The 18,475-nt window shown below is 46.3% G+C and overlaps 3 protein-coding genes across 4 annotated transcripts; all 3 read right to left on the reverse strand.

The window, feature by feature from the left end:
• Window positions 1–158: 158 nt before the first annotated feature.
• gpr156 (G protein-coupled receptor 156) lies at window positions 159–10,076 on the reverse strand. 2 transcript variants are annotated; one of them, XM_055504857.1, is made up of 10 exons: window positions 9,903–10,076; window positions 7,608–7,760; window positions 4,951–5,078; window positions 4,713–4,848; window positions 4,512–4,622; window positions 4,227–4,352; window positions 3,940–4,035; window positions 3,601–3,837; window positions 2,940–3,098; window positions 159–2,854 (listed from the first exon to the last, which is right to left on the reverse strand). In XM_055504857.1, the coding sequence occupies exons 2-10, from the start codon at window positions 7,722–7,724 to the stop codon at window positions 1,568–1,570; spliced, it is 2,397 nt and encodes a 798-aa protein (XP_055360832.1). In that variant the 5' UTR covers window positions 7,725–7,760; window positions 9,903–10,076; the 3' UTR covers window positions 159–1,567. The 2 variants fall into 2 exon arrangements, with proteins under 2 accessions (XP_055360832.1, XP_040924747.1); XM_041068813.2 differs by having other exon boundaries at window positions 9,746–10,075.
• On the reverse strand, window positions 5,181–7,399 carry LOC121201900 (nuclear factor 7, ovary-like). Its single transcript, XM_041068814.2, has 2 exons — window positions 7,243–7,399; window positions 5,181–6,890 (listed from the first exon to the last, which is right to left on the reverse strand). Exon 2 carries the CDS (start codon window positions 6,886–6,888, stop codon window positions 5,236–5,238), a length of 1,653 nt encoding a protein of 550 aa, XP_040924748.1. The 5' UTR covers window positions 6,889–6,890; window positions 7,243–7,399; the 3' UTR covers window positions 5,181–5,235.
• A 3,175-nt stretch (window positions 10,077–13,251) lies between the features above and the next one.
• On the reverse strand, window positions 13,252–18,000 carry lrrc58b (leucine rich repeat containing 58b). Its single transcript, XM_029136457.3, has 4 exons — window positions 17,297–18,000; window positions 15,370–15,498; window positions 14,972–15,249; window positions 13,252–14,778 (listed from the first exon to the last, which is right to left on the reverse strand). Exons 1-4 carry the CDS (start codon window positions 17,752–17,754, stop codon window positions 14,585–14,587), a joined length of 1,059 nt encoding a protein of 352 aa, XP_028992290.1. The 5' UTR covers window positions 17,755–18,000; the 3' UTR covers window positions 13,252–14,584.
• Between the last annotated feature and the right edge of the window lie 475 nt (window positions 18,001–18,475).

An 18,475-nucleotide genomic window follows, 5' to 3' on the forward strand; every position in this document is an offset into this window, starting at 1 on the left:
GTGTATTATTAAGTGTATTACTATTCTGTTTGCTGCTACTGTTTCATTATGGTTTCACTACTGTGTCAGTAAAGGTTTTAAATATAATTGTTTTCACATTACTTATTACTTAACATTAACCCCACCACAATGATTTTCACAATCTTGAAGCACACAACTTCTTATTAATTACTTTTAATAGCAAAACAAAACATTAGTAAATAATTTATTAACCATATTCTTTCCACCATTTCTTAATCCTCAGATTAGGCACAATGCAGGTCAATTATCTTGTCTTGAATGGAAAGTATTTCCTCCAGTGCTGTGTTGCTGGTAGTAAGCCTTTGTGGTTTATTTTTACTCTTTTATGCCCTATATCAAAGGGAATTTCTTCCAAGCTGCTCTTCAGTGGTTCAAATGCTGAACAGACAGCAGGAACATCTCAAAAACAGGCAGCAGAGCAGAAGTAATGCAAGTCACTGTTTTCCCTTCACAGCAACACCTCCCCCGGCAAACACACATTTTCCAATTAGAGAAAGAAAAAATACACAGAGAGACAGAGTGGAGATAGTGGGAGGGGATGACAAAGAGATGGGTAAGGAGGAATATAAAGTGAAAGAGGAGAAAAGCAAAGGTCTGCTTTCATCTGTGGTGCAGGGATGTCATGAAAAACACCCAAATCTGTCTTCAGGGGGTATTTTGGTGACGTTTGAAGTCAAATCACATAGAGAATGGCAATTATTCTTTTGCCAGGATGATAATGGTTTACATGGAGATGAAAGACAGTCAACTTCAGTTAAGTTAACTTCAAGTCAAGGCTGTACCAGCTGGGAAAATGCGGCTTGTCTCTGCCAGAGATAACGGCAGAGGAGCTCATTATTGCTCACATGGCCACCACACAGGTTGAACCAGGCCTGCAACACGTTACTTACTCCCTTTCCTCTCTGTGGTGGCCCCTGCATAGTAAAACAGCAGAAGATAAAGAATAAAAGCACACGATTTAAGGAGGATCTTTCCCCACACTCACACAAGCTCAGTGTGACAGAGACATTTCAGTTACTTTGCTTTACTTTTGCACATGAAATACTCTAAATGATTCAGGACACCAACACTGGGAATAGAGCAGTGGGTTTCACTGGGTGCTCAGTCAGACAGGGCGCGGTGCCTCAAGAGATGGAAAATACACCACAGTAAATGTTAAATGGCATTTCAATATAAAGAAAAACAACAAAATGCAAACTGTAGTTCAGAACATGTACTAATAAATAATAAAATAAATATAGCATATGTTTTAATGTTAACCATGTTAATACTGTGCGCATTTGTAGTGGTTTGCAAAATCCTTTAAGTACTTTCTGTTTTGCTCTGTTTTTTATTTTACTCTAAACGTCAGATTTGTTTGGAATGTAAGAGTTTTAATCAGATAAGATTTAAGAAGACAAAGCCTTTCTTCTAACTGAACGCAAACACATTACTTTTGATAGCTAGTCAAAAATCTCCCGTAGTTAGTGCACATGAGTTTTAGGCCTACTGGGCTGAATTCAAGTGGCGAAAGTGGAGCAACCTGTAAAGTGCCGTCTCGCTGTGCTCATACAAAGGTGGGTTTGAGGTCTTCTTTGAACACCACAGGGTGTGGGGAGCGGTAGAGGCCGGCGAAGCCTTCGTACTCGCTGTCGGAGGAGTCCGAGGAGCTGTCGGAGGACAGGAGCGAGCCCCGCTGCAGGCAGGACTCGCAGTAGGGCCGATGGTAGTAGCAGTAGTCCGTGGAGCTGCTGGAGTCCGAGTCCCAGTAGCCGCAGGAGTCTCGCATGTGCCTGCGGCGCTGCGTATCATCACCGCCCGCTTTCACATCAGGTGGCGCCGTGTGATCGCGCTCTGAACAATGAAGGTCTGCACATTTGTAAACACACCTCTGACATTTTCCTATCACTCCATGTCTCTCTGCATCCTCCTCTTTGTCGTCCTCCAGCTCAAGGCCGTCGCTGTGAACCTGGAGGAGGGCGGCGTCCACGGCCGCTCTATCAGGACGCTCGCATGGATTTTGCTGCTCACAGCTTTCCCTTATGACCCCACGGCCCGTGTAGAAGCAGGGAGGGGTCAGACCTCGTCTGGGTGCGTGGAAAGGCGGCCGGCGTTTCCTCATTGCATAGGGGGAAATTCTAGGGCGGAGAAGCGGTGGGTGAGAGGAGCGCGGTGTCCGCAGGGAGGGGGGGGGGAGTGTGGAGGCGTCCGTGAAGTTTGGCTGAGACGGCGTCCGGCCTGTGTGGCCGGGGGATCGAAGCGCCGTCTCCACCACGGCGTCTACGCTCAGCTCCTGCAGAATCTCCTGCAGCTTCTCGCTGCTGACAAAACCAACCAGTCTGCCACTTGGTCCCACGTGAGACGACAGTGCACAGCGATCGCCAAAAGCTCCAACCTGGAATGGGTTCATTCCTTTATGGCACTGAAGTGAGGTGACAAAATGGACTGTCTCCTCGGCCGACCTGAGTATTCCTGAGGAGGGGCGGGACGCGGCCTGCTTGATGTCCTCCCCTGTTCTGAACTCGGCTGCACTTTTGTCTGCAGAGCTCAGATTTATAACCCCTTGCACATCATCAGGACGAGCAGAGGGTTTTGAGGGTTCTGGAGCACTGGGCTGCTCAGAAGGCGGAGTGACGGCAGCAGTCAGGAGATGGAGGGGGGATTTAGAGTCTCCCTGAGGTAGAGAAGAATCAGACTGAATCTCTGTGGTGTGAGTGGAGGAGGAGTTCAGGTTGGTGGCGGACGAGTCCAGGTCTGGGTCAGCGGTGGACGATCGGCTGGTGGACATGAGTCGCAGCAGTTTATCCTTGGCGCTGTTCACCTGCTCCTGGAGGCTGTCGATCACAGCATTTTTCTGGAAATTATATGGAAAAGAAAAGACACATTCAAAGGTCTGATGAAGGCAAGTCACCAGAGCTTCTCATTAAGTGGTGCAGTACCTCGTTGAGGAGTTTCTTCATGGAGTTGTTCTCTCCCACCAGGTAGAAGATCTCGTCCTGGCTGTACACAGACGGCTGGCTCCTGCTGGGGCTGCTGAAGTACTTGGCCATCTGATTCGGGTTGTTCTGATCCTCCTCGAAATGCCGCCACTGGGTGAGCTGCACGGCGGTGAGGGTGATATTTGGGGTATTAGGTCATCAGGCGTAACAGAAACCCATCTGACATGAAGCCTTTCAACCAGGTGTGATCGTGTGTGACGCTCATTGCTGAAATATTTCCTTCCTTCCCACAGGAGATCATTATTTTATTGTAACACAAACCCGGTGCCAGACACTTACAAAGTCATAAACCTGTTTGCAACAGCCTACGTAACTTTGACTCATAAACTCCTTGTGTGTGACTCACGCTCCGTGGATAGACATGGCTTAGTAATCACTACGAGAATTTATTACTTCTGTCATAACATAAAGGGAAGGTTTTGTTTAACAGGTTCACAAACATAGCGTTGTTTGAATAGACGATGGTTCTCAAGTACTGAAATCCTCTCTCACTATGATAGTCAAAGCTGCTATAAAGAGTCCTGCACTTTGAGTGATGAAATGAACATGGTGTCAGCTGTGTCGTGTATCTTTAAGCATATGTCAGGATCCTTTTTCTGACCTGAGGCACAAACAACATGCAGTTAGTAGCAAGTGTGCAGATCAAAATGGCTCCGGCCACTGTGCTGTAGACCAGGTTGGGCCAGGACTTGAGGAAGACCGACACAGGGATGGCCACGGCCGAGGACAGGGTGACCAGGGTGACGGCAGTTATAATGGTGGGAGACTGGTTGACCGGAGGGTGGCTAACGTTGCTGGTAAGTCCAGCCAGATAAGTGCCATAGAGGAGAAGACCACCCTAAAGACAAGAGTGAAGACATAGAGCAAAGGTTTCAGTTTAATACACTAAAATCCATAATTGTGTTGAGGAACATATATTATAAGTTGTATGATTCAATACCTTCTGAACAGCAATAATGATAAGCCACAGATCCGAGTATACAGAGGAACAGGAGTCGAGCTGAGACAAAGAGTAGGAGATGTCTTTATCCTCCACCTACAAAAAAGGGAATTGTTTTCTATCAGTACATTAATCCTTCAAGAACTATTGTATTTGTATGTAATGTGAACAAAATAATCATTTGACAGTAATAAACATTTAAATAAAGCCTGAATCCTCAGACTGATTTTAAAAGACCTTAACTAATTTCACATCTAGCTGTACAACACGCCATCATTAAATCGCACCTTGACAAAAGCCCAGACAGATCGTGAACACCTGATGGGATCTGTGAGGTTCCACGCCGTGAGGAGCAGCATGTCCACCAGGATCAGCAGAGCCACCATGCACATCAGCTGGATGTCCCTGATGATCTGAAGCCCAAAGCCAAGTCAGCAGCTACATCAAATGCACACTCCATTTCATGTATTTGTGTGGTTCTGGGAAGCTGGGCTCAGGATTAAAGGAAACAAATGTGGTGCAGGTTCATATACTGAAAACAAAGCGGCAAGAGGCCGGATGAGCATACTTACCACTCTCTTGTCAGGCACTCGCTGCGTAAACACTCTGTACAGTCTCCACGTCTTCCCCAAAATAGGGCCAAACACCAGAGTACTGCCGACACAAAGAGTCCACATCCGAGCCTCCAGAAGAGAACACTGTGTCATTATCTAGCAATATCTCCAACCCAACTACTGCGTGTGGTGGATCAGAGGGGGGCAATGGGGTCTTACTTGGAGCACAGCCGAGGACGGTCCACCGTGTGACTGTCCTCGTTCGTCTACAGCAAAGAGGAAGCCGCTGCTGTAGGTTAGAAGGCTCCCGAGGAGAGTCAGGAGATTCAGGTTGGGACTGGACATCTTCACTATCCTGATAACGCAACATACCCGAAATAAGTATTTGCAGCACACACTGCTGTGAATACATCTTCTTGTGTGTGGTAGGTGCTTATTTAATTTTTTTCGCCGCTACCTGTTGTTTTTGAAGCGCAGGGTAAAGAGGAGGAAGCACAAAGCCAGCAGGATGCCACAGGAGAGCAGTGTCCACACCACGGCACTCAACACAGGGGAGAGCGGTCGCTTTGGGAGCTCCACCGCCATCTGCACACACACAAACATGCATTCATTTAGTGCACCTACATCATTAGTGTAACACAGGACCTTCATTTTGGTGCAAAAAATGAAACACACAGCATTTATCTGAATACACAAACCTTTATTCAGGCAAACAAAGAAACAAACACTATCTTAAAAACATTCACACAGATCTTTTGACATGGACGGGTAAAATGACCAAAGGGGCAGAATTGACCTGTTCATGATTACGATGCGGGTTAAAGTAGGGGAATAGTCTCTCACTGAATGAGCAACCAGTGAATGAGTAGATATGAGAAGCAGAGTCCACACTGTAAAAAGAAACCTGCCCCCACTCCACATCCACGTACACCCCGACCACTTGGAGCTTCTCGGTCAGCGGCAGGCTGATGGGAGTGCTGCTCAGCACCCAGTAGCTCTCGTCCTTTCTCATTCCCATGGACCAGTAGCCACTTTCGGGGTTCAGCACACTCCCTCCTTTCCTGTTGATGGATTCAAGAGCAACTCCAATATCCCACTCTGTCTTCCCCTTCACCTGCACCTCAAAATAGACCCTGCCCGAGGAGAAGCCTTCCTTCCCCAGAACGCTAATGCAGGGGTAAAACCTCTCCGGGGTATCTGGGAGACTCAGGGCCACGTCGCCGTGATAGACCTGCTTGTTGTCGTCAGAGAGCACCAGCTTGGGGTGGGCTGTGTCTGGGTCCAGAGTCACATCCACGGCGCACTGCCGAGCCCTCTGGAACTCAGCCTCGCACAGCCTCCGCACCTCGGCCTTCACTGCCTCCTCCAGCTGACAGGCAACTCTCCTCACCGCTCGCCTCAGCTCGCCCACATACACAGCACTCTCCAAACAGGTGTCAGGCCAGTTCGTGGCTGGGAGTGAGGAGACTGATGGAGAGTTGTTGATGAGGTAGAGGTCGTCTTCGATGTGCAGGAAATGCTCCAGCTCCGTGCTTCTGCTTCTCAGCTCATGGACCTCCTGCTCCACTTCTATGATAAGTCCACTGGCATTGACTTCGATTTGCGTCTGCTTCGCACTAATCGCCTCCACCACCTCCACTTGGCCTCTCTGGACAAGGTACAGAAGTTTATTGAAGACTTGCAAACTGTCCTCAATCTCCTTTTCAGTGTTTCCTCTGCTGAGCTGAATGGTCTGGTTGATCTTGTTGATGTTCTGCAGGCGGCTCTCAATTATTTTCTCCAACTCGTCTTTCGTCTTTCCTATCTGGGCTCTCCTCACTCTGCTCTCTTCGTCTATGGGCACCGTGTGATGGGACCTGTGGTCTTTCCTGGTGCACATCTGGCACACGCAGGTCTGATCGGTGCTACAGAACAAATCCAAGAGCTTCTCATGTTTCCTGCACACTCTGTCTTGCATGTTCGCCAGTGGATTGATCAGGTGGTGTTTCTTCAAGGTGCCCAAAACATGGTGAGGCTCCAGGTGAGCCTCACAGAAAGAGGCGAAACAGTCCAGGCAAGATTTTAGAGCCATGACTCTCCTTCCAATGCAGACATCACATGAAATACTTCCTTTGGTGTCTACCGCACTGGTTCCATCTTTATCTGTTAGTTCCGCCATCTTCTTGAACTGAGAAGCCACCTCTGATATGAATGTGTTGACTTTGAGGTCGGGCCTCTGGTAGAACTTCTGCTTGCACAAGGGGCAGTGGGACACATCAGAACTCCGCCAATATGTGTTGATGCAGTCTCTGCAGAAGTTGTGCCCGCAGGGAGTGGACACTGGCTGGTTGAACAAGTCCAAACAGATGGGACAAAGAAGCTGCTCCTTGGACAGCACGCTGCCAGCAGTAGCCATATCTGGGAACACATCCAAAACGAAAAGTAGGTGAAAGTTGGCCCGTGCTCCGGCCCACTATACTATCAGGTTTGAAAACAGTTGTGCCCGATGAGCCATCTACATCCACAAATAGAAACACAGGACTGGTGTCGCGTTTCAACCACAAATGTCACTTTTAGCCAATTCAGGGATTGTTAGCACATAAAAAAATGGACAAGTATCTTAAATACAAATCTGTTTTATAATCCCAATTGCAACAAAGTGCACACAAAACATGTAAGAGTTTGTTGAGGTGCAGCTGTTATCTGTAGCTTCACACTGGTGTCAGAAACATTCACATGCTCAAGGATAACAAAATGAAGGCTAACTCACCTTGTTCCTATGCAGCGCAGCACAGACGGCTAACGAGGGTGTTTGGCTTCGCTGGCGAAGTGTCTCTGCTGCTTCGGTTTGTGTTTAGTCACATTACACTTTCTGGTGCCGCCTCATGTTGCTGATCTGCCATTGCTTTACTCTTAAAGGCGCCAGCGACTGATATGATACTAAACATAGCCTCTCTGCGCCTTCCCCTTTATCTTTATGGATCTCCGCTGCTCGTTTGACCTCTTCAGTAACATCACACGTTCATAAACATGGGGGTGTCTTTGCAGACATTCCTCAACACAAGTGGCGACAATAACATTCAATCTTAAGTAGGTTAATATACGGAATTCAGCACAAAGTGCATGTGAGGTTACCGTGCTGACACTGCATAGTCTCTGCAGAATGTCCAGGCCCTGCTGCCTGTTGACTCCGGGGTGGATGAAGCATAATGAAGAGTCACAGTGGGAGCTGCAGTTCAGCTCAGTCTCCATGACTGACCCCAGTCTGTCCACTTTTAGACACGCATCCTGAGGAGTGAACAGGCAAAATCACATGCGTGACGACTTTTGAAAATGAACCTTCAGCAGTTAGAAAGGTCATAAAACATTTAATCCACCGGGCCATGCCTCCCTATATATTTATATAGTCATGCGTGTCTCAGTAATGAGAAGATGCATTGAACTGCAGAACAGAGCGTGCTGGGTTCCAGACGTCCTGCTCGTGTCTCCAGGGCTATAAATCATTAAACAGCTGTTAAGCTTGTGGCCACCACAGTGTGGTGCTCTCACAGAAACGACAGGAGCATTGGACGGACAAAGCAAGAAATCAGGCGCAAATAAACCTAACAGACAGTAAAGTTAGAATAAAAGCCAGCATAAAAAAAAACAACAGTAGATTTTTGATTATTTCCCAACTCGCAACAAATAATGCATGTGTAACAGGAAGCGGTTTGTTTCCACTTACCCTCAGTTTACACAAGCTCTTCACCATCATAGTAATTTTTTTTACTGTAATTAAAATGTAACAGAGCCATCATTTACAGTTTTAGTGAGGATCAGCCCAGAGAGACTGAACATGTAAACTCTGAGAGTCTCCCAAAACAAGTGTTTATCACTGTTTCCACAGGCATTTTTATGAGGCTCCCTGATCTGCACTGACATGTTGTGATGTTTTAATCACCCGATACCATGATCTGAGCTGTAACTGGGACAGACGGAGAGTGTGATCACCGCTAACACTGAAATGACTCAGCTGCATGTTGTTGAGACAATGCGCGACCACTTGCATCGGTGCAGACAGGTGATGTTTATGTGAGTAGCATCTCTCGTCTCGCCATTGTCTGTGGACTGACTCATAACCTGCAGGGGTCTAAAGAAACGCTGATGTCTAGTGATGTGCGTTCAGCCGCGTGGAGTCTAGAATGTTATAAAGTGAAGCCCACACTAACCTACTTGTTAGAACAATGAAAATCTCGAAGCAACATATCTGGGAAGTTCCTGTCCATGTTCTTTTGTCACTTTCCAAGTTTAGATACAGCTCTGCCGCTTCCTGCAGGAAACGCTGACAGGGAGAGAGGCATTTCCGCCCGGTTTTGAAAGTTCTGCCTCCCTGGGAGCGAACCTGCCGCCCTGCACAAGTCCACGAAGGCTGGACCGCATCCGGCGTGGAGGTCACTGCACAGGGAGCGAGAGCAGGGCTCTTCCCCCGGCTGAGGTAGATTTTACGGACATGTTTTGACAGTTCGGAATAGTCGTGAGGAGTGCCTTTTAAAGTCCTGAAGGCTAAACCGCAAGTCATACCTGAGCTACCTGTAGCCCTGAACACAGCTCCACGTAGGGCGGGCCTTCACCGTGTGCAGCTTAGCTCCGACTTCAAGCTCAAATATACTTTATTATAGTGAACCACTGGGACTGCTTCTCCCATTTCTGACAGGTCACTGGGAGATTTAGATCACTAGCCTCTAACCAAGAAGAGCTGTAATTAAAACTGAGTTAAACCCCTTTATTGTCCTGTCAATCTTTTGGTTTCTCTTTTAAGATCAGAGTCTAAACCACAGGCGATGCCGCATGTGGACCAAAGCCTGGTTCAGGGGCCAACACTGAAACATTCCTCCTTGGCCAGTAATCGGTTTAGTTTATTCTTTAATCTGAGCTAGAATTCAATTAATGGGACCGAAATCCCGCCTCAGCTCGACGCACGTCATCTCTGTCCACATGGTGCGTTTTACAGTCATATTAGACTGTCATCAAAGCAGATTGCAACCCGCGTCACTCTATGTATATGAAAATGTAGTTCGTCTACAGGCAAGATAATCATTAGACTATAGGTCGACATAGAGCTGGAAGTTTAAGTATCAGAAGGTAAACGATCGGCAATGGAGCTGCGTAAATACGCACTTGGTCACGGCAGCGTAAGTTCAACTACGATTTTTTAACGATAAAAGAAAGTTACCAATATAAAAAAGATGAAAACAAGGAAAGTAAACTACAAATAAGGAGTTTAAAGAGCAAACCTCGGTCTCCAAAGCGCACAGAGGGTTCCATCACCTCGTCCCACTCTCCGTCCAGCCTCCATCGCGCAAGACTCAAAAGCCTTTTTATATGAATAGGAAACACAGGACTGGGCGACACTTTAGCTTTCATAGCTGCACGGGTCCCATAGCGGCACACCTTGACTGAATCCCACACGATGATACGTCCATCAGACCCAGTCCACGGCGCGATAAGATCCTGTCACTCAGTGGAGAAGTTCACCAGGCTGCCGGAGTTTTCATTTGCGCATGGAGGAAGGCGTGTGACTCGGGGAGGGGAGGCGTGTGTCCTCCCTCGCTCGCTTTCCTTTCCAAGCTTTCAAACTCAAACCGCCCCGCAAATGGGTTTCAGAGTGTGACGTGACCCACGCGGGGCAGCAGCATTGCGACGGTGTGCGTGCAGCGTGTTGCGCCCCCCCCCCAGGGACCGGGCGGCACATGGGACTGGGCCGGACAGTCCGTGTGCACAGTGCAAATAAATACGGTGAAAAACATCACTTGTTTCAATGGAAAGAGAAACACGTCTCTGATGAGCGCACGCCACGTTCACATTGAGGTGGACAAAAACGTTCAGGGAGAACCACGTGAAAAGGCTCTGAGCACAGAGAGCTACTGGAAATATGTCTGCATTTGTTCCACCAGCCATCAGAGGCATAAAGGTGTTATTAAGACGTCACAGAGATTTACAGTGTGAGCTTACAAACAAGGTCATTCCTGATGAGGGAGTGTCACCACGTACAGCAGTGTCAGTAGCACTGTATGCTGAGAAGGGGTTTATGTGGCGTCCCGCTGTAGGTTCACTGGTTTTTAATTGAAGCTAGTCTGAAGTGGTGTTTTCCAAGATCAAAAGCCGAGCACAGATTTTGATTCAGATCTGAAAAAATTCTGGGTTCAAAGCATTGGTTTTAAATGAAGTAAAATTGACAGCATAGTTACCCTCCAGGTAACAAATTGGTACGATTCTGTTCCGTCTCTATTTCTTTGCAGAAGGAGAAGTCCTTGCAACCTTTTGATTGGTCCTCCTGTGTGTTCATAACGTAATGGAGCTAGAATCTCAGACTATTTGTATCATGGAGCGAAGGATATGCATGATCAACATCAAATGATGACTTGGATCTAGCACTGTGTGTTTTCAGGCAGGCTGTTGCAACACTTTAATTATTGAAAACAAGAGAGACACTGAGAGAGAACACTTTGTTATAAAGTTGGGACAAATGGACGAATGAGTTCCCACAATTTAACACTGAAATCTGTGAAAGGAACATTGGTGGTTCATTAAGGGTGAGACAATAGAATCTTATTCCTTACATTTACATTTGGAAACTCTGATCATTAACTAAACTGATGTTTTAAATAAAAGATCAGCAAAACCAATAAACAAATCTAATAATCCTTCATATGAAAGGATCAGGGTATTAAATACTCATTTATACATTAAATAGTTATTAAAGATGGAAAATGCAGCGACAAAAACTGAATGATGCATAAACTCACTGTTTTGGTGCCACACTGGACGACTGATTCGTTGTTACGTGCTCTGTTTCATCTGAAGTGTGGCCCTCGTGCTCAGGTTCCTCCTGGGATCAGGTTCAACACAGACGGCACCGGTGGCAGGTGGACCGCACGGGCGCTCGGATTACTGTCCGCTTCAATATTTCATGCAGAGACACGGGGCGGTTACTTGAAAAAGCAGAAGTCAACGAGGAAAAGCGCAGAGGGAGGACGAGCTGGATGAAAGCGGACACGTGCCGTTCAGTCTAAGTTAACAGGGATCGGTTTTAACAGGACCATGTTATAATTAACAAACACAGGTGTCACTTACGGTCGCTCTCTGGTTCTGGGCTATCAGCTGGAAATCCACCAAACAAAACAATAACACGCAAGCTTTTCAGGTTCCTGACAGGCAGCGATGCCGTTTCCTGACATGGAAGCATCTGTGACTGTGACTCAACAACAGGCCGCCGCGCCGGAGAGTCCCATCATCCAGTCTTTTGTGGGAGAAAATAAAAAGCTCTGTGTGCGAAACGTCCCCAAGCCCTTCCAGCAGCGCCGTCCGTCCGGGCCCAGTCTCCCCCGGTGACACGTCCAGGTTTGTTACTGACATGTCCAGAGGCAAATCCCTCTGGAACCCTCCAGCTCGCACTGCAGCGTTGCCCTGGGCCTGGATTAGCAGGACGGGATCAAAGCTGTGCAGCGGGGATCCAGTCCTCATGGTTCTACTGAAAGTAGTTCTGATTTAAAAAAAGGCTGCTTCCTTGTTTAAAAGATGAATAAGCAACAAAGCAGCCATGATGTCAGAATTATGACAAGTTTCACCTCTAGTCGTTTTCTGGACTGTGGAAGAATCCACAACTTTTTGTCCTTTTCGACACCTCCACTTCCAACTTGAGTGAAATACTGTATTATTCTGAAGACAAGGTCTGATTGCGGCGAGTGTCTGCAGTGTGCGACTGTCGTGTGCAGGCGAGTGTAAATTTGAGCACGTCATGTGTGACTGCGCGCTGCTATACAGTGAGCTGATTTGGGCTGGTACGTCTCTCACTGAGAGCAATAAGAGGCTTAGGGACTCAAAACCCTTATGTCAAAGCCCTTTGCTCTTTGATCCACTGATCGCAGTACACTGTGGGTATTGTTAACAGTTTTGTGAAAATCTGAATAATGGCGCCTGGTGATGTTAAGCAAACAAGTTATTATGTAGCGAGAAGCAAACCTCATACAGCTGGAGGAACAGGACCAGAGGCAGGTTTGTGTAGTGGCCCAGGTGCTGAAAGCTACAGACAGTCTATTCCTCTTCTGAGGCCAGTCCAGTTTCAAACCCAAATTTTCTCCTTTTATGGAGACTCATCAGATGAAGTTGATTTGAATCTCGACTGCTGGCGACAGCTCCTCTTCTCGTCTCCCACCAACAACTCTTTGCTTCCAGTTCATTGCGGCTGGTTGCATTTGTGACAGCGTTGTAGTGCCTAATGTACGACCCAGAGTGCACAAACTGTTATGACATTATTCCAGACTGCAGTGTTTCCTAGGCGACCACTGCTGCTAGGTGGCTTCTGCAGGCGCACTTCTAAGAGAGCAAAGACAAGAGACATGCTGCAAAAACACCCAGTCCCCAACTGCGACTTGTTCAAAGCCCATTTAAAACCCACTATTTGAAACACTAAATAAAAAACAGCGAGGTGAAAAGGAGTTGAATGAGGCACAGAGATAGGAACAGAAACAGTGAAAAGGGACAAGAGACGGGAAACAAAGAAGCGTGTAGCTCTTGGCAGGTGATGTCGAGGGATTAGCACCCCCTTAGTCTGGCATCTCTTGGTTCTGGTTTAAAGGAAAGATCTCAGTATTGAGCCTCGAGAATGAACTCACCTTCATATGCAAATGAAACACAGACAAACTGCAGAATGGTTGCATAGGTTCAAGTAAACACACACACACACACTTTTAGCAGTGAAGTTATTTCCTACACATTAAGTCACAAAGCAATACTCAAATTTAGAGATGTTACTGTCAATCTTTATTGTAATATATTTTATACAATCTACATATCCAATCTGAATGGGGTAATAGAACATACAATTAATACATCTTAATATACTTTGTTTAAGTGCCACTATTCTGCAGGTCATTAAATACATAGAGTGTTTAGCATTGGAGATTTGCATGAAAGCTTTTAGTTGTGTTTAAGGTCACTTCTTGTCTTTAGTGTGATTAACCTGGTGAGTCCAGAAATCCCTAAAACGTCACCCTGTTACATGTCACAGTTAGTAAGGCACTTGTTCTAGGGCAGGTTCTAGCATTCTTCTATTTCCTAAACATCAACATATAACGTAAATCCACTGGGAGATTTCCTCTTCACTAATTGACTCTGATTCTTATTAGATTTCTCGCAAGTCGAACAGAAATGTTCCTCTGTTCAGACATGAAGGAAGCCCAGTTTCAGAAATACTAATCGGTCTCTGTGAAAATCATGGACCCTGAACATAAAGTTGCCACTGTGTTTCTCTGAATAGCTATTGTTTCAGCGCTAACGCTATGAATGGTTTTCCATGGTCCACCCCACTTCCACTTCCTGTGAGTAAGCCTGGACAAGCATTCTTCTGCTTACGCACGTAACCATTATTCTCGTCGTGCCACGGCTGGTCTGCAATTACCAAGTGGTTCAGAACAAAAAAAAAAAAACAAAAAAAAAACACATATGCCTTGGTCTTAGGAACGCGTGGAAGAGCCTAGCTTCACCAAACACAGGGTAAATTAGTCCATCTCCTACTTTGCACACATTCCATTTACAGGACTGAGTTAAACTAGTGTCAGTTTCTGGTGACATCCTTGAAAAATCCTTTTAGGAAAGCAGCTTTAATGCCGACTTGGTCAAAGTAATATACATGAAAGCGTCGTGTGCATTTCCAGTATCTGGACAAAAACCAACTGTTCATATCCAAACTCTTTTAAAACACAATTAAGAGACTACAAAGCACCAGGTTTTGTTTTAAAGAAAATTGTGCTGCCCTAGAAAATAAAAAAAAATAAAATAAAAAAACGCTGCTCCTTCAGTCCAAGAGGAGTTTTACTGCCCTCATATGCTCGACCAAGAGATGAGCACTTTTATGGAGCCATAACTGACTGGGTGCATGGCTCCATGAGAATTAACAGATTGTCTTTACTCATGGTATGTAAACTGACATAAGAGGGAGCAGCAGCCATATAATGTGATTTTGTATTTTAAGGCCACAGTAGAAAGGACCACCGTTTCACATTGTGTGTTGCATATTTGTGTGTATTGTGTGTAGCTGGCACAGCTGGGCTTAGAGGATCCTCCATTTCCCATCACCCCAGAAGCACCCTCTGCAGGCGGTCGGCAGGAACCGTGCTCTCGTCCTCGGACTCGGCATCACTTTGGGGGTTGGAATTGCAGGGTGATGTGCACTCTGGGGAGCACAGGTAGTGCATAAGGGGCAGCCGGTACTTCCCACAGAAGTCCACAAATTTGATCTGGCGCACGCACGAATCAAAATAGACACCTGGAGAAAGTTCAGAATGACAAAAACAACATTAAAACAGGTTTGATCGTGTTGGTCACTAGAATAAATATTTATCCTACAAAGTTCAGTTTTCAGTACCATTTATCTAAATATCTTCGTTAATCTAGAAGGACACAACTGGTTGACAAGGTATCACAATATGAAAGTCATTGACCAGTAGGAATTGTCTTACCAGCACACTTTGGGTTGGGGCATTTGCTTGCCAGGTCCAGATAACGCAGCAAATTCGAGGGCAAGTCGCAGGGGAAGTAAGGAATATTTCGGCTTTTGATTGTACGTCCTGCCAACTCCAGCAACGAAGGGGGGTCATAGGTCATCTCCTTAACAAAGCGCACAACCAGTGGGTTACCTCGGAGACTGAGCTCCTGCAGGTGCACCAGGCTGAGGATCTCCCTCGGCAGGTAAGTGAGCAAATTGTTGTGGAGACTTAAAGAACGGAGTGAGTGGAGCCTGGAGTCAGACACAGAAGCAAAATATGACTTCAACCATACTGAACAACCCTTTTATGCTCTGAGGTGATCGTGTGCTGCACGGTAAACCAGAAGAAGAGCGGTGGAGAGCTGCAGTTACCTGGTGAGCTGTGGTGGGACACTTTGGATGCGGTTGTCACATAGAACCAGGTAGGTGAGGTAGGGCAGGTTTGCCACTTCAGGAGGAATAGCTGAGATGAGGTTTCCACCCAGATACAACAGCTCAAGACTAAAGAGGGGAGATACAGTGAAATGGTTAATTCTATAGAACATGTTTTATGTACCTCATATTCTATGTCTTGTTAAACCAATGGTAAAAACTTCTGCCACCTCCAGGGGGCGCTAGCTTCAAACTTAAGACTTTGCAGAAGTTGCATATGTTTCTGGGCATCTACATTTACCAAAAGCATCAAGAAATCTGTAGAATAGATGGACAAGAATTTATATTTGACCCACTTTCAGAAAACTGGACTTTATATGTGTCGACCACACTGAAAGTAGTAAACAGTAACATAGATAGGTTCTGTTTACGATATTAGAACAACAAAAGGATGCTCGTAGGTATCATAGAGGCATGGAGAACACAGAGGTGGAGGCATAAGAGGTTAGTAATTGGAAGTGAAACACAGGGACAGAGCTATGGATGCATGGTCAGTAAAAGTAAGCTGTCAGGCCATCTGGCTGCTGGAACTGATGACACAGCGACTGCGAGAGAGGAAACCATTATACTGTCCTTGGGGGCTGAGCACTGACAGGACCGGAGACATTCAGGGTCCCCTCACGAACAGTGACACAAATCAGCCACCAGAGATAAAAAAACATTATCTAAACCGTACCGTAAGTTTCTCTATAATTTTCAATATGAAATTTTCAATATGAAAATTGAAGAGCCAGACAAAAATAAATAAAAGTGGAACATTTAAATTTGAAATATTTCATACTTTTATATATAGTATATTTATATTGTGTTTATTAGGTCATTTGATCATAAAGGTCTCTTAATAAAAAGATAACCATACCTGGGAGTACGTGAGAAAGTCACGTTTCTAAATATCTGTTTACAGATGATAACAGGTTTAATGGCCTTTTATTTCATCCATACTCGTGTGTGGCATTTATAGTTGTAACCCCTCCTTTCTTTACTGCTTGGTTTTATTTACTTAGAATCTTACTGTAAAAACAACCTCGGGTCAAATGCTTTACACAACGTTACACTTCCTGCCGGCTGAGTCATGTTGTTTACAGGACAAAATGTCTGTAAATGAACAGGACTGGCAAACCTTGCAAAGTATGAAGAAACTGACCACACTTACCAAGTTTATGCCAAACTCATTCTACAAAACCTTCTGGTGGTTAAATAGGAGTCTCTACTCCTTTAAATGTGCATAACGTTGGTTAATAGTTCTTTAATTGTATATAATTGAACATTTGGTGCAGTATCAAATACATGTAAAAAAAAAAAAAAGGAAAAAAAAGAAAAAAAATTCCGAGGTACTTTTAAGGGGTGGTCTTCAAATGACTTGCTGTGATTGGCCAATGGTCCAAATAACAAAAAATCGGACCGACGTCAATAAAAGCTTTAGGGGAAACACTTAAGTTATTTAATCTTTTAACAATCAATGATCAAATATCACCTTAGCATTTATTTTTCCATCAGTGGGCTAATTGACCGGCCAATCAGCTTTTAGCCTAATTTTTGCCTCTGATTGGCTGCTAGCCTCAGGTCACGGTCCCACTCAACAATCAAGAGCAGGTAACCATCACAACAGTATTTAAAGTCGCAAGCTAGAAACCATGTAACTTTAGCTTTATATGGGCAAATTCGATTATGACTGATTTATCAATAGTACTGATACGATATGACAGTCGAACAAGAGCAGGCACAACTATGCTCGAATACACTAAACTGAACCGCACATTAGCTTAGCTTGTTACAAGACGCATAGCTAGGTAGCGGTTACGTGATAACGTGAATCTTCGAGTCGGTGCTAGTAACGGTAGTAGCCGGGGCTTCCGGTGTTACCTACCTGACTAGGTTTTCGATCTCCGCAGGTATACTCTTCAGTCGGTTTCCGCCGAGTGAAAGCGACTGCAAGCGCAGCAGTTTCATGCACTGCAGCGGGATCTCCTGGAATCGGTTCCCACTAAAGTTCAACACCTCCAGCTGCAGAGAGCCGAAGTCTTTGGGCAGCGAGAGCTCGTCCAGGCGGTTGTTCTTGGCGATCAGCGTCTTGAGCCCGTGCAGGCGCGTGACGCCCTCGCAGATGGTCGTCAGCCCGTTGTTGCTGAGGTCCAGAAACTCGAGGTTCCAGAAGAGGCAGAGCGACGAGGAGAGCGAGGTGAGCCGGTTGTTGTTCAGGTACAGCTGCTTCGTGTCCCGTTTCCGGTCGCTGCTGACGCCGTCGACGCTGAAGGAGGTCAGACTCAGGCGTGAGAAGTCGAGCACGCCGTCGCCCACCGCCGCCGCTCCTTCGTGATTCTCCATTTTGGCTGTTTTAGCGTGGATTCCCAACTCTGACGAAAGTTTGAGCTACAGGGTGGAAGCGACGGCGAACTCCGCTACTTGTCCGTCAACATGGAGCACGACTGCGGTTCCTTCGCTCGGCGGTAACATTTTATCGCATCTCTGGGAATCTGGGTCACTCCTTTAACTCCGAGGACTCGCCGTTGTGACTACACGTAAGTGCGTCGAGTGCTGCCCCGCGGCACGGACCTTCTTTGCGGGCAATATTCACCTAGCCTTTGAGCGATTGGCTAGTGCTTGCAGCAAACCCCGCCCCCCACGCAGCTGATTGGTCAGCCCACCCACCGGTCAAATAACATTTCAATTAAGCCCTTCGTAACATGTTTATTTCACGGGTTATTTGCGCTTTGTCGCTGGCTGCTGTTGGGTTTCGCCGCGGGGGTGGAGTTGCCGATGTGTTGCATTAACGCGGCCGCGGCGTCCAGATGCCCCAGGCCACGTCTGACCCGCGTTAACGGCCTTATGCAACAGGCCCCTCTTGTTTCATTGTGCAACGCTCCGCCGGCTGCGTTGAATGTGAGCGTGCGTAGCATGAGAAAGAGTTACAGGAGAATCGGGCTCCCCCCACGGCAGTCACAGCTCGTTTCTGCTAATGTTACCTCAGAAAGCAATTTGCATATTTAGCACATAAAGCTCGCAAATGAGCTCTGCAAGATTGAACTGCGAGAAAACATTCAGTTCA

The sequence above is a fragment of the Betta splendens genome, chromosome 21 (assembly GCF_900634795.4).
Source record: "Betta splendens chromosome 21, fBetSpl5.4, whole genome shotgun sequence".
Lineage (NCBI taxonomy): Eukaryota > Metazoa > Chordata > Actinopteri > Anabantiformes > Osphronemidae > Betta > Betta splendens.

Coding starts and splice junctions, on each gene's coding strand:
- LOC121201900 (XM_041068814.2), bottom strand. CDS start 6,888: ATGGCTACTGCTGGCAGCGTGCTGTCCAAGGAGCAGCTTCTTTGTCCC.
- gpr156 (XM_055504857.1), bottom strand. CDS start 7,724: ATGGAGACTGAGCTGAACTGCAGCTCCCACTGTGACTCTTCATTATGC. Junction 4,623..4,712: donor CGTCCTCGGCTGTGCTCCAA/GTAAGACCCCAT, acceptor TCTCTTCTGGAG/GCTCGGATGTGGACTCTTTG. Junction 3,838..3,939: donor TCATTATTGCTGTTCAGAAG/GTATTGAATCAT, acceptor TCTTGTCTTTAG/GGTGGTCTTCTCCTCTATGG.
- lrrc58b (XM_029136457.3), bottom strand. CDS start 17,754: ATGGAGAATCACGAAGGAGCGGCGGCGGTGGGCGACGGCGTGCTCGAC. Junction 15,499..17,296: donor GAGATCGAAAACCTAGTCAG/GTAGGTAACACC, acceptor TCCCCTCTTTAG/TCTTGAGCTGTTGTATCTGG. Junction 14,779..14,971: donor CCCCAACCCAAAGTGTGCTG/GTAAGACAATTC, acceptor AACTTTCTCCAG/GTGTCTATTTTGATTCGTGC.